The following is a 13919-nucleotide window of genomic DNA, read 5'->3' on the forward strand; positions in this document are numbered from 1 at the left end:
AATTTATGTCAACTGATATTTACAGAATTCTTTAAAGTTTCTGAAGGTCTTTTAAAATCAAATTTGAAATATTATCCTATTGATATGAACGAGGAACTAGCTTTAGAGTTATGTGCCTTGAATCTGGTAACCCAGGTAGTAGAGGTTGAAGTTAAGATTCAAATCTAGCTTTGCTATCTTCTGAAGTAGTACATAAATACTAACATCACGAATACTTGATTTATTCCCTCCAGAGTATATACCAGTATCCTCTTTCCTATGCAAATTACCTTATATTCATTTTGCATATATTTTGGATTCAGGATATTCCAGAAGTCTTAGTACAGCTTTAAACTATTATAGCTTAAAAGTTATTAAACTCTTGAAATTATTTAAAGCTTAAAGTCTAACTAACTGTATATGTATAAATGTATGAGTTACCTAATCCTCTTTGCTTCAGTTTCCTCATCTGTAAAATGAGCTGAAGAAAGAAATTACAATGTAGTACTAGAGTACAGTTTTAATCATGTCACAGACACTAGCTCTGTGACCCTGGGGAAGTACTTTAACTTACTGATTCTCAGTTTCATCATCCATTTAGAATAGGAATAAAAATAAGCACATATCTCAGAAGGTTGTGAGAATTCAATTTATAAAAAGTATTTATATATTATATTGCATAACACAATTATTCATATATGACATTTATGTAAGTATAGCCATATTCTTGTGAATACTAAAATATAATACAAATAGTAACTATTATCCTCATTAGAGCTGGATGATTATTATTACTATTACCTCTCTTGGGAACTTACATTCATAAGTTCCTTGATAACAAAAATGATTTAGTATTTATTTTTGCTTCCTCAGTGCCTAGAGTAGTACCTGGCACACAGTGGGGGCTTCACAAATTCTCAAGTATCTCTTTATTCCTTAAACTATGAATAAATAAAATCTTATTAAAATATAGTATGGGAAGTATGTTAAAGGAACACTGAAATGAATTCCTTCAGGGAATCATGCTCCTTTTAGAATATAAATGATCATTCCTTAGCCTTTTTGTTTTGTTTTGTTTTCATTTTTGAACAGGATCAATTTGTTTTTGTTTTTCATTCTGAGGTTCAGTTATGTGGAGCACATCTGTATTGCCATATGCCTCTTGCTTCCCTAGGACTGTTTAGTCCAGAGTTCCTATGGCAGTTTTCCAACTGGCAGGGATGCTCCCTAAAGCTAATAGTCCCTTCTTTCTAGTCCCTGTCCTGTCCTGCAGTGAAAACTGAAAGTAAATTCCTTGGCTCACAAGAGCCTGGATCCACCGTGGAGGTCCTGGTTTTGAAATTCCCCTTGGGTGTGAGGAGGACAAGAAATAATGGGAGACTTTTATAATTGGGGTAGACCAATGAATTGCCTCACTGAGTGTGTTGAGTTCCACGTTAGTCAGTAAGATTCGGGTTTGCTGAGGAAATCATCTCAGTTCAATGGAAAATCATCATTACTGTTTTGGAATAAACACCCCGGCAGCGAGGGCCAGGAGGATGCAGAGGTAAGCTTATGCTTTTTGGTGTCCCTTGGTGGTCTCTTGGAATTGCTTCTTTTGCTTCTTTTTCCAACATTAGCCAGATGTGGGATAATAAGGCCAGGAACTTCCTTCAGGGTTGCCAAGTCCTTGACTTTGATGTAGAAAATGTCATCGAGTTATATCTTCCCTTGGACCTTGTCAATCAGTAAGTCAGTCAGAAAATGCTTATTAGGAGCCTATTATGTGCCAGGAACTGCAAATAGAATGTCATGTCAGGGAAGGAGAAAGGATCATTTCAGTCTTTCTCATTTAAATGCATTGTTTTACTTTTCTTTTTTCTATTTTGTGTTTTTAGTTGGATAATTTTTAATTTTCTCCAAAAATAGCCTTATCATTTTAAAATCATGTATTTACTGACAAACTCGACTTGATTTGCCTCATTGATTCCAATAATACAAACTGATAGATTTTTCAGATTTCATTCATTTTCATTAATAACTATTATTATGATTTCTTTCAAAGATATAAAATTCATTTTATACCATTAAGGATATAAAATTGCTATTTGTGTTTTTCAAAATGTATGCATGGTTGTTTTAATTTTCTGCTGTCTATTAGAAGGGTGAAAAATAATGATCGAGATGCCATATGATTTATTACATTTTCCTTGGACTTTTGAGTATAATATTTACTGAAGTATTTGAAAAGCAGAGTGCAAAAGGCAGACCAAAAAAGACCTGGGTTCAAACCCAGCTTCAGATACTGTGTGACTCTAACATATCTTAGTCTTTGTTTCTTTTTTGTTAAAGTGAGAATAATAACTAATATCTACCTCCCCGTGTTGTCTTAAGGATGAAACGAGATAATATATCTAAAATGTTGTTCATCTTACAGAGCAGGATATACATTTGAATTATTATCGTTATATTATTAATTAGAGCACGCCAAGATAAGTGCTTTGAGTTAGGCTGGTGGGTAAGCCAAATGGAACTTATTTATAATAAAAAATTTATAATAAAAAAGTTCCAAAAGGGAAGTGAGGAGCTTAAACTTATAAAGCAAAATGAGGTTTATTACAGACATAATTAGCAACAGCTTTTGACTAGTAGTCCTAAATGCAGTGAGTAGCATTTCACTTAAGACTCTGCACCAAGATACCAAATAGTGTGTATAATTTCTGATCTCAGATTCCCAAATATTATGGATGCAACAACCTCAAATCAATGCATAGTGAAAATGAAGACCAATAGCTCAATCTCTGAGTGACTCAAAGCTTCCTCTTCCTACCCCCAGAACAAAGGGGAAGGTTAGGTCCTTCTGGTCCTGCGTGGAAGAATACTGACACAACCTCTTTTTTGTTTTTATTTTCCACAGAATCTAGTTCCCATAGGGTGAAACAATACGACTGAAACTGTGACTCTAGGTTTGGGGCTTTATGACTATTAAAAAAATACAAAACAGACTTCTTACAGGACATATATAAAAAAGGGGATGTATGTAGGGGAGAGATAATAGATTAGGAGAATTTCTTTATATCTGTTCTATCTTCAATTGGTACAATTTGGACTTGAGAGATTCTAATTTCTGGAGAAAAAATGTCAGCCGAATAGCCAAATTTAGGGCATAAATACATGGCTATTATATAGGAGACAAATAGAAAATGACGGCATGATCTAGGCCTTAAAAACTGATTTCTAGGTTAGTTATATAACAGATGCCAACCATAGGATTCACTTTTTAATTTTAATTTTATTTATTCATTTAGTTAGTTAGTTTAAGATGAAGTTAAGAAAGGACAATATCTTCATTGCTACTAAATCATAGACATTTTAAAGTACACTGTCCAGCATTCCTTTTCGAATTCACATAAATTGAGGATGCTATGTAAATATTCTATAATATTTACCTAGTTTTATACAATTAGTTTTTAAAATTATATTATTAAGTTAAATAAATCCTATTTCTGGTAACTTCCCTTTGAATTTGGAAATAATTCCATCGCTCTATAACACCATATATTTCAAACTCTTTCAAAAAACCAGTAGTGGTGAAAGTATCAGGCTTTTTTTTTTCATTATCTTAAGTATCACAAGAAAAATTTCCCATAAAACAGAACAGCAGCCAAAAGGTCCAGTATTTTGGATCATCACTTGTAAAAAGTAGCTCGGTTATGAATGGTTTTCCTTAGAACAAAACATTCCTATTTAGTTAAGAGCTCTAGATTGAAGTTCATTGAGTACTGGCTGTGACCCTCATTGGCAATGTTGCTTTTAGGGGTGTTAATGCAATTTCATGTGCTGAGAAAAACCAATAGTCCACTCATTTTACCAATATAAATAATGACGTATTTAAACATTTAACAAATTTTAACCACAGATTTTAACATGAAGTTAAAAAAAGGACAATATCTTCATTGCTACTAAATCATAGACATTTTAAACTACATTGTCCAGTGTTTTTTGGTTTTTTTTTTTTTGGAATTCACATAAATTGAGGATGCTATATACATTATATGTATATTATATATATTATATATTATTATGCATGTATATTATATACAGAGAATATATGCATATATTCTATAATATTTTACAATGACTACATTTATACAATAATAACATTGATTGTTTCTTAAATTTCTCACATCTGATTATCAATCTAGGTTGAAAGGGGCCTTACTGATCATGTAACTAAATCCCCTAGTTTTGTATCTAAGACAACCAAGTCCCAGGGAGGTTAACTGATTTGCCCAAAATCATACAGGTTGTCAGAGGTGGGTTTTGAATTCAGGAGCTATCACTCCAGAACTAATATGCTCTCTTCTGTGGAAATTGCTGTTTCTGTATAATTATAAAGATTATAAGCATGTGTTTTCTTTTATATCTTTTGTATTTCCCACTCAAATAGATATGACCAAAGTAATTTGACTTATATCTGCAATGGAACTTAAATAGTCAAAAAAATCTATGACTCTTTAGACTGGTGAGCATTATTAACATTCCCTATAAAGTAGATTTATTAATTGTTTAATATATATACATATATTTTCATTAGTTTATAGTATATATAAAATATATATTCATTTACATAAACACACACACAAGGCATCTATGCAATCTGCTAATCATTTTTACAAACAAAGCATTGTAGATTTAGAACTGGGATGGATGTTGGAGGCCACCTAATCCAATTCTCCCCTTTTTATGGGTCAGGAAACTGAGGTCCATAAATAATCCCTTCATTTCAAAAATCTGTTGGAGTTTCCTTCCCCAAATTTCCTTTCCAAATATGTTAAATATCTAAACTTTCCTTTCTATTTATAGTGTAAATTGCAGGTGTTAAAAACTCAGTCCATAGGCCACATGTGACTGGCTGCACTCCAGAGTATTCTGAACCAGATTAAAATTTAGTTGGGAAATATTTAATAAAATAAGTAAGAATGCAATAGAACATAAATAGTGTTAATAGTGTTTGTTTTCTTTTTCACTATATATATGTGTGTATATATACATATATAGGTCACAGACATTCTTATGTACTGTTCAGTGGCCTTCCATTCTTTTTGAGTTTGATATCACTAGTATACATATCTATTAAATGTTTGAGGCCAGATTTGAACATGAGTCTTTTCCAAGTCCAGTTCTTTAGCTACTCTGCCCCTATCTCTGTCCATTATCCACCAGCTGCCCTGATCTATGTGGTCTTTGAAATTCTCCTTCCTGATCTGAATATCAGTTGAACAAATGGTAAAATCATGAAATGATAGAAGGCTTGGTTACATCATGGATAGATGATCACCTCATTCCTCAATGCCCTCACTGTCATACCTTTATACATTGTTTTAAATATTACCACTTAGATCATCTTCCTTGCTTTCTCATGCTATTCTTTCCAACACTTCAATAGTACTCCTCATATTCTTTTTTTTAATTTATTTTTATTTTATTGATTAATTATGAAAAATTTTCCCTGGTTACATGATTCATGTTCTTTCCCTCCCCGCCTCCCACATACCTCCCATAGCCAATGCGCAATCCCACTGGGTTTTACATGTGTCATTGGTCAAGACCTATTTCTATATTATTGATATTTGCACTACATTCCTCACATTCTTAAGTATGACAAGTACAGTAATGGTAACAATAGATAAGGACAGCAGCCAAATATTGGGGGAAGATCTGAAATAAATTTACTTTTCTAAATTTTATATTTTAGCATTAGAAGAAGAGAAGAATGTCAGCAATGTAGGTTGTTAACTCCTTTTGTATTGAGACCTCCTTGACACTTGACTTTTTCCATTTTTGCTTTTGCTATCAACACAGTATATTATTAAAATGATCTGATAATAGAGAGGTTTAACATGTTACTTCATAGTGTATGAAGTGATCTTAGAATTGTCTTAATACAATTCTCTCATTTTTGAGATAAAGAAACTGAGGTTTAGGCAGGGGGGTTAGAACTGGAAGAAGTCTTTGAGATCATCCAATATAATCTGGAGCACTGAATTTTGAGTCAGAGTAATTGATTTCAATTGCTGGCTCTGCCACTTACTATGTATATGACCTTTAGTAAATCATTTATCCTTCCTAGGATTGAGTTTTCTTAATGTCTTCAAAGATTTCTCTTCTGTTTCTAAATCTATAATTCTGTGATTTTACCATTTATTGAGCCAAATAAAGAGAGAGAATTGCTTATGTCACATGTGGGCAGTCAGGTGACATAGTGGATAGAGCACTGAACTTAGAATCAGGAATGTTCATGAATTCAAATCCAGCCTCAGACACTAATAAGGTATATGACTCTGAGAAGGCTTTTTAATTCTGTTTGCCTCAGTTCCTCATCTTTAAAATGAATTAGAGAAGGAAAATGACAACCCACTCCAGTATCTGCAAAAAAAAACAAACAACCCAAATAACAAACAAAGACCAATGAGGGTGATGAAGAGTCAGGAATGACTGAAACAACTCAACAACAACAACAACAACAACAACAACAACAACAACAACAACAACAACATAGGTCTCCTNCAACAACAACAACAACAACAACAACAACAACAACAACAACAACAACATAGGTCTCCTGCCCCCAAATAGTCTCTCAACTCCTAATCTTGGATTCTAGCACTATACCATATTTTTTTAAAAGTACTTTAGGAGATCTTAATGAAAAATAAACTTTGCTCTTTAAGGAAACAAAGAGTACTAGAAAATCTAGTGGAGGGGAAAATAGAAGATCTATAGTATGGAACAGTAGGAAGGAAAAAAATTATTCTGGAATCACAGGACATGTTTTCAAATCTTGCTCTAGATGATTGCAACTTATATGAAATCAGCCAAATTATTTAACGTCTCTAAGTCTCAGTTTCCTCATATGCTAAGTGAAAGGGTTAGATTAAATTGCCTCTGAGGTCCTTTTCAGCCTTGGTTGTTTAATCCTATGATGCTATAAGCTGGATCAGTACCCTACCCTACCCTGACCTATATACTACCTGTGTAACTTTGGAGAGGTGATTTTTATCCTTTTCCCTCTCTAAATCAATACTTGCATGTGTTTTACATTATATTTTTATCATCTGTAAGCCTGGGTTGGAAATCAATATGTTCACTTTTAGGTTTAAATCCTGTGATATCAAGTGATACACAGTATGACAGAAGACAATAGAGGATAGAGAAAAGAGCATATGTTGTGGATTCAGAGGACCTAGATTCAAAGTCTGCTTCTGGTTCTTTTTAGCTGTGTGACATGAGAAGCTCATTTATACTTGATGAGCCTCAGATCTCTTATTCGTAAAATAGTTTTTTTATGAAATGGTCCTTAAGTATGTGTTCATTTTTAAAGATTTAATTTGGGGGCAGCTGGGTAACTCAGTGGATTGAGAGTCAGGCCTAGAGACAGGAGGTCCTAGGCTCAAATCCGGCCTCAGACACTTCCCAGCTGTGTGACCCTGGGCAAGTCACTTGACCCCCATTGCCCACCCTTACCACTCTTCCACCAAGGAGCCAATACACAGAAGTTAAGGGTTTAAAAAAAGATTTAATTTTATGAAAAATTGCTATAATAACTTCATTGGTGGTCAAATTACCTTTTTTTTAATTTTTCTTTTCACTTTACACCCAAAGTTTCTTGATCATAGCCTAGCAAAAGGTAATTTAATATTAAGTTACCTAAAAAAGTAGGACTGCTCAGCCATCTTTCTGAATTTCTATGTAGGATTTATAGAAAAATAATATTCTTCATCATTTTCTTTTTAGATCACCACCTAAGGACATGGATGGAGAAGAGAAAGAAATCATTGTTTGGGTTTGCCAAGAAGAAAAGATTGTCTGTGGCCTGACCAAACGCACCACTTCAACTGATGTAATCCAGGCGTTGCTTGAAGAACATGAAGCCACTTTGGGAGATAAACGATTTCTTTTTGGACAGCCCAGTGATTACTGCATCATAGAGAAATGGAGGGGCTCAGAAAGGGTCCTTCCTCCACTCACTAAAATTCTGAGACTTTGGAAAGCCTGGGGGGAAGAACAGCCAAATATGCATTTTGTCCTAGTTAAAGCAGATGCTTTGGTTCCTGCTCCATTATGGAGGACGGCGGAAGCAAAACTAGTTCAAAACACAGAAAAACAGTGGGAACTCAGTCCGGCTAATTATATGAAGATGTTGCCATTAGACAAGCAGAAAAGGATAGTCAGGAAAACATTTAGGAAACTAGCCAAAATTAAACAGGACTCTGTTACACAAGATCGAGACAGCATGGAGACGTTGGTGCATTTGATCATTTCTCAGGATCATACTATTCATCAGCAGGTCAAAAGAATGAAAGAACTGGATCTGGAAATTGAGAAATGTGAGGCAAAATTTCATCTTGATCGAGTAGAATATGAGGGAGAAAATTATGTCCAGGATTCTTATTTACTGCCTAGTTCCAGTGAGGTCAAGCAGCAAAAAGAGATAAAGCATGAAGAAAATGATGCACCTGATTATCTGAGTGAGAGTGAAGGGATTTTACATCTGGAAGAACGACTGCAATATTACAGGTCGCTTATTGACAAACTATCTGCTGAAATCGAGAAAGAAGTTAAAAGCATTTGCATAGATGTGAATGAGGAGACTGAAGGGACATCTACAGAAGAATTGGAAAAGAAAAACTTGGAAACTGTTAAGCATGATTTGGAGAAAAGTATGAAGGCTGGCTTAAAGATTCATTCACACTTAAGTGGCATCCAGAAAGAGATTAAATACAATGACTCCTTGCTTGAAAAGAAAGCAGTAGAATATGACCTCCTGGCCGAGGAACTGAATTTGATTCATTTCAGCAACAAAGATGGGTGCCAATCGAATGAAGATAGAGACAAAGGACTTGAGGTTACGAGTCGCAGTGTGGCAGGACCTTGTTTTACTCAGAGAACATTTACTTCTTATACCAATGATACAGACTCAGATACTGGAATAAGCTCTACTCATAGTCAAGACTCAGAAAGAGATGGAGTGCTGTTGTCAACTTAAATGGAATGCTTGCTTCATGATCTACGATCACGTTCTTAATAGTTACTTAAACAGGAACATTTGATGGTAAAAGAGAGTTGTTCCTCAAAATACCTTGGTTTTATTGATTGCCACAGAGGCCATAACTAAACCATGTGGACACTTGGTTGAAGTATGGGTATCCTCCCCATATCACTGTTTTCCCCATCACAGTATTGCTATTTTATGGGTCAGCATGAGAATTAAATAGGAATTTTTTGAGAGTTTTGCAAAAGACATACATGGCATGTTTTAAAGGCCAGCAGATGACACAGAAAGAGTTGAGGAACTCATCTTTACTTAACATTGACCTATATTATAGTCCACGACTAAATACTTAACCTAAATTTCACAGTAAAGAACTGTAAACACTCCCTGAAAGAAAAAGAAAAGTCAGACTTCTTTGGTATGAAGGAGAACCAAAAAGTTTTACATGGATTTTCCAGATGGCAGGGGTGCCATGCCCTTAACCCCTGCCATGCGGAAAGGATAGGTGTACTTATGTAGCAGGTGAAAACAAGGATGATAAAGAGAGCTTTTAAAAAATACCAACTTCATCTTTATAAGCTCTATGACACAAATGCTACTTATTAGACACATTAAAACAAAAGTAACTTCAAGTATGAAAAAATATGATCCAGAATGATAACGGTTATACTTTGAGCTTATTGAAGTTATTTTCCCCCTTAGTTTGTGTTTCATGTCTTGTAAAAATTTAAAACTTATAATTATTTTGAAAGGGTCAAAATAATTAAAATTGTATAATAAGAAAAATAAATGTCATCTGTACAAGTTTTCTTCAGTGTTAAATGGTTGGAATTTTTATATCTGAAAACTTATATCTGGTAGAAATTAGCTGGTTTTTACCTGACTTCTTAAACTTTGTTTCTTTGATTGCTACTTAGGGTGTGCAGCACATTCTTCCTGACATGTAGATAGAGGTCTGTGCTGTAAAAAAGTTGAGGAGCGCTGCTGGGAGGACTTTAGACTACGATGACTGAGAATAAGATATGAGGTAATAGGGAAGCAGAGAGTAGTGCATCATCAGCTACGCAGAAACAACTATTCTGAGCAACTCAGAACCACAGAGAAGAATTATGTGGCTCTCTCCAATTTTACCTGGCAAGGAGCCCAGGCCAAAATCAATAGCACACAGGCATTCTTTGCTTTACTGAGACACAGGAAAGAACTTGAGAAAGAATCACCAGAAAGTCTGATATAAGATCATTGTGCTAAGGCTGGAAGGGACTTTGGAGGTCATTTTAAAAAGAACAAAATGGAAGCCCAGAGAAGGTGAGAGATTTAACCGTGGTGGTTGACTTCAGAAGTATTTTAACCTACGTCCTCTAAGTCCAGAATGAGTACATTTTTCATTGAATTCTGCTGTCTTCATGCAATGCTTGTGCTAAAAATTTTGACTCTTCTCTGGGTACCAAAAACAAGTAAAAAGCCAAAGATAGGTTTCTGGATGTATTTACTTCAACTGTATGGAAGAGAGAATGAGGTCAGACTAGATGAGCCCTCCGCTCCAAATCAATGTCATGCTCCTATCTAAAATTTCATTAATTAGATTCAGATAGAGGGGATAAGTAGACAGCTAAATGGATTGAAAGCCAGTTCTAAAAACAGAAGTTCAACAAAGTCAGTTCAAATCTGACCTAGATACTTCCTGGACAAGTCACTTAACCCCCACTGCTTAGCCCTTATTACTCTTCTGCTTTGGAATCAGTACAAAGTATGGATTCAAAGACAGAAGGTAAGAGTTAAGAAAAAAAGAAAAGATTCAAGTACATTAGTATGAGTAAATCAGGTAAAATCAAAGCTTTCAGGATTACTTGAACTTATTAAATTAAATCTTTAATTTTCTGTTAACTAAGTGGCTATATTGTAAAATGGGAATAGAAAACTATCGTCCCAAAATCTACATGCCCTTGGGAATGGTGTCTAGAGAACTGATTTAACCAACACTTTTTACCTGAGGATTTGGTGGCTATTGTCACTGTCAGACCAGGCAATGTGTGTAATTTTTTACCGGCATAGTTTTGTTTTTCAAGAGGCATAGAATAGAGTTCATCAGATTTTTTTTTTCATATTGAAAACAGGAAGTTTCACCACCATGTAATTGAACATTATTTCAAGTATTGCATTTTTTCTTTACCTTAGGGAATTTTTTCCTACATGTCAATGCATATGTGAATACAGATTTTAAGTTAATTTTAACACAATGTTCAGTGTTTCTTAATGCCATGTTTTAATTTTTTAAATGAATCCTATTCTTGAATCCACTCTGTTTTCCCATTCTTTCACTTTCCAAATTAGGAATTAATTTTTCAGTGGTTTATTTTTGGGGGAGTTTTTATATCACCACTTTTTGGCCTGAATTTTCCTATTAGACACTTCAAATTTTCTGAATTCAAAGTTGAGGAATGAATTATATACATGTGTATATATATGTGTGTGCATATATATATGTATATGTGTATGTATAGAGAGATTGAGAGAACTAGAGCCAAAATGAAGTTGAGATGGCTCAATGTATTCAAGAGCAAATATTTTCAATGATAAATTTAGGAAGGAAAAATCATTTATTTGATCTAAAAAAATTCATTTCATACTAGAACAATCTGGTATGGCCAATTAGGGATTTGTTGAGCTAGGTGATTAGCTATTACTCAATCACGTGAGAGCCTCTGTTTATTAATTATGGTGGCCAGGAATTGCTGTGACAAAGGAAACAATCTTTTGAAAGTATTTTGTCTTTCAAGGGAGAAAAGGTGATACACTGTGACTAGAATATTACTCTTTGGAGAAGTAGAAAAGATAATGTTTCTCTTCTCTATGTTTGAATATTACTTTGTATAGAATAACAAAGGAAAGAATTTGGTGTCATAATTTTGTAGGAAAAACAACACTTTTATGTAGCCTAACACAGTGGCAACTACTTTACAAAGTCATACCATTTGTGATTTTAAAGATGATAATAATGATCATAATTTATACATCTCTAGAGCATTGGATTTGGAATGAGTAAGATTGAGTTCAAGTACCAACTCTGCTATGTTTAGTAGTTCTGTGTTCTTACATGAGTAACCTAACTTTTCAGAGCTTGAGCTTTCTCAGTTGCAAAATGAAGGAGTTGAAATAGAAAACCTCTGATACCTTTTCAGGTCTAGCTCTATCAATGAATGATGAAAACCCTTTAATCTAGTGAAGTAGATAACACAAGGGTTATCAAGCCCATTTTATGAACTTGGATGACATAATAAGGTTAACAAAGATCTGGGATTAGATCTCAGGTCCTTCTGAATCAAATGTAACATTTATTCCCTATACCAGTAATGGCAGACCTTTTAGAAACTGAGTACCCAGAGTGCAACCCTCCCTCTAGGTGGGAGCCCCCCTTCTTACCCCAGACAGGAGAGGGAGAAAGCATTCCCATTAGGCTGCTGGGAAGAGGGGCAGATGATGTGAGAAATGTCCTCAGGCATGGATGGTGGATAGAGGAAGGGGAGCAGCCCCCTTCCTGGAGGCTCAGGCATGCATTTCCATAGGTTTGCCAACGTGGCCCTATACCATGCTAAATACTTAATATACCAAGGAGTCGGTATCACTGATGCATAGAGTCAAGGATAAATAGATATATTTGTTACATGATAAATTATTAGCTGGTATTTTAGATATTATGACATGCATGTAAAATATTCAAAAATGCACATTTTTAGAACATCATAAAAGATAATAGCTTCACTCAAATGCATTGTGACACTATGCGATGAATGAAAATTTGGCATAAAAGTATAGTGTTAATACAATTTATGGTGTCCTTAGCAATAATGCAGCCAAATTTACTATGAGATTATGAAATCTCATAGTAAGTAGAAGACAAATTAAAGCTGTCTAATTTTTCCTCCACATCTTTGTAAACTCTGTCTTGCTCTTCTTCCCTATGATTCAGATTATCTGTATGTATATTAAAATTTATAAAGGAACTTTCTCTCTAGTTATATCTAAAATCTAAAATTATAATTATAATTGTATCCAAACCTCTCAAACTATTTGCATTTGTTTATGTTTGATACAAAACAACTTGGAGAAGCCAAACCTTGTGTCAGTTTAGCAAGGTCTCTATTTCTTAATTCAACAAAGCTTGATTAAGCTTTTATTGTATACAAACTAAGGGAAGGAGAAATAAAATTTTAAGGAAACACATGATCTTTGTCATCATGGATTATATAAAATTGTAAGAAGAGTAAGGCTAATACACAAAAAGGATATCCCATTGTTAAATACAAAAATAACTATTAATACACAATAACAATAATAGCATGGTCTTATGATAAATATAAGAGAAATGTCTCATCAAGTGTGTTATGATGAATCCAAACATATTTTTGAACATAGCTGCTGCCTTTCCTCACAATTCACAGTAATTGATGAAAAGGACAAACCCCCAACAAGATTAAATTAGGCTGTATTCTATAAATTGTAGTCATAGGGATGAATGTGTCTTTTCATCACAGACTAGCCAGAGAGACAAGAAATGAATTTTAAAATAAATTTAAAATTTCCTTAAAGAAGACTATTCTGGTATCACTGTCCTTCTCTGTTTTTAAGCATGAGTCAATTTCTCAATTCCAAGGCAAGGAAGCATTTTGCAGAAATTTAACTCTTCCTTCAAGAAAACAAAACAAAACAAAATACATGTTTAGAATTATCTAAATGATATGTGTACTACTTAAATGACATGATATTTTCAGTGGATGAATTTCATATAATTTAGAAATGGAAAAATACTCTATGAAGCATAACACTTTCTTTTCTAGAATTCATATACTATCTCAACTGTATTTGTATTATATGTATATATTTTAAAACCAGACAAGAGGAATACATT

At 34.0% G+C, this 13919-nt stretch overlaps 1 protein-coding gene across 1 annotated transcript; it reads left to right on the plus strand.

The window, feature by feature from the left end:
• The first annotated feature begins 1602 nt into the window (after window positions 1-1602).
• On the plus strand, window positions 1603-9693 carry RASSF9 (Ras association domain family member 9). The gene is made up of 2 exons (XM_044679172.1): window positions 1603-1706; window positions 7756-9693. The coding sequence occupies exons 1-2, from the start codon at window positions 1603-1605 to the stop codon at window positions 9005-9007; spliced, it is 1356 nt and encodes a 451-aa protein (XP_044535107.1). The 3' UTR covers window positions 9008-9693.
• Window positions 9694-13919: the final 4226 nt, after the last annotated feature.

This window comes from Gracilinanus agilis, chromosome 5 (genome assembly GCF_016433145.1).
Source record: "Gracilinanus agilis isolate LMUSP501 chromosome 5, AgileGrace, whole genome shotgun sequence".
Lineage (NCBI taxonomy): Eukaryota > Metazoa > Chordata > Mammalia > Didelphimorphia > Didelphidae > Gracilinanus > Gracilinanus agilis.

What these genes read in the sequence shown, in the direction of transcription:
- RASSF9 (XM_044679172.1), top strand. Translation starts at nt 1,603, where the DNA reads ATGTGGGATAATAAGGCCAGGAACTTCCTTCAGGGTTGCCAAGTCCTT. An exon ending in CCCTTGGACCTTGTCAATCA is followed by an intron (nt 1,707 to 7,755) that starts GTAAGTCAGTCA and finishes TTTTCTTTTTAG; the next exon opens with ATCACCACCTAAGGACATGG.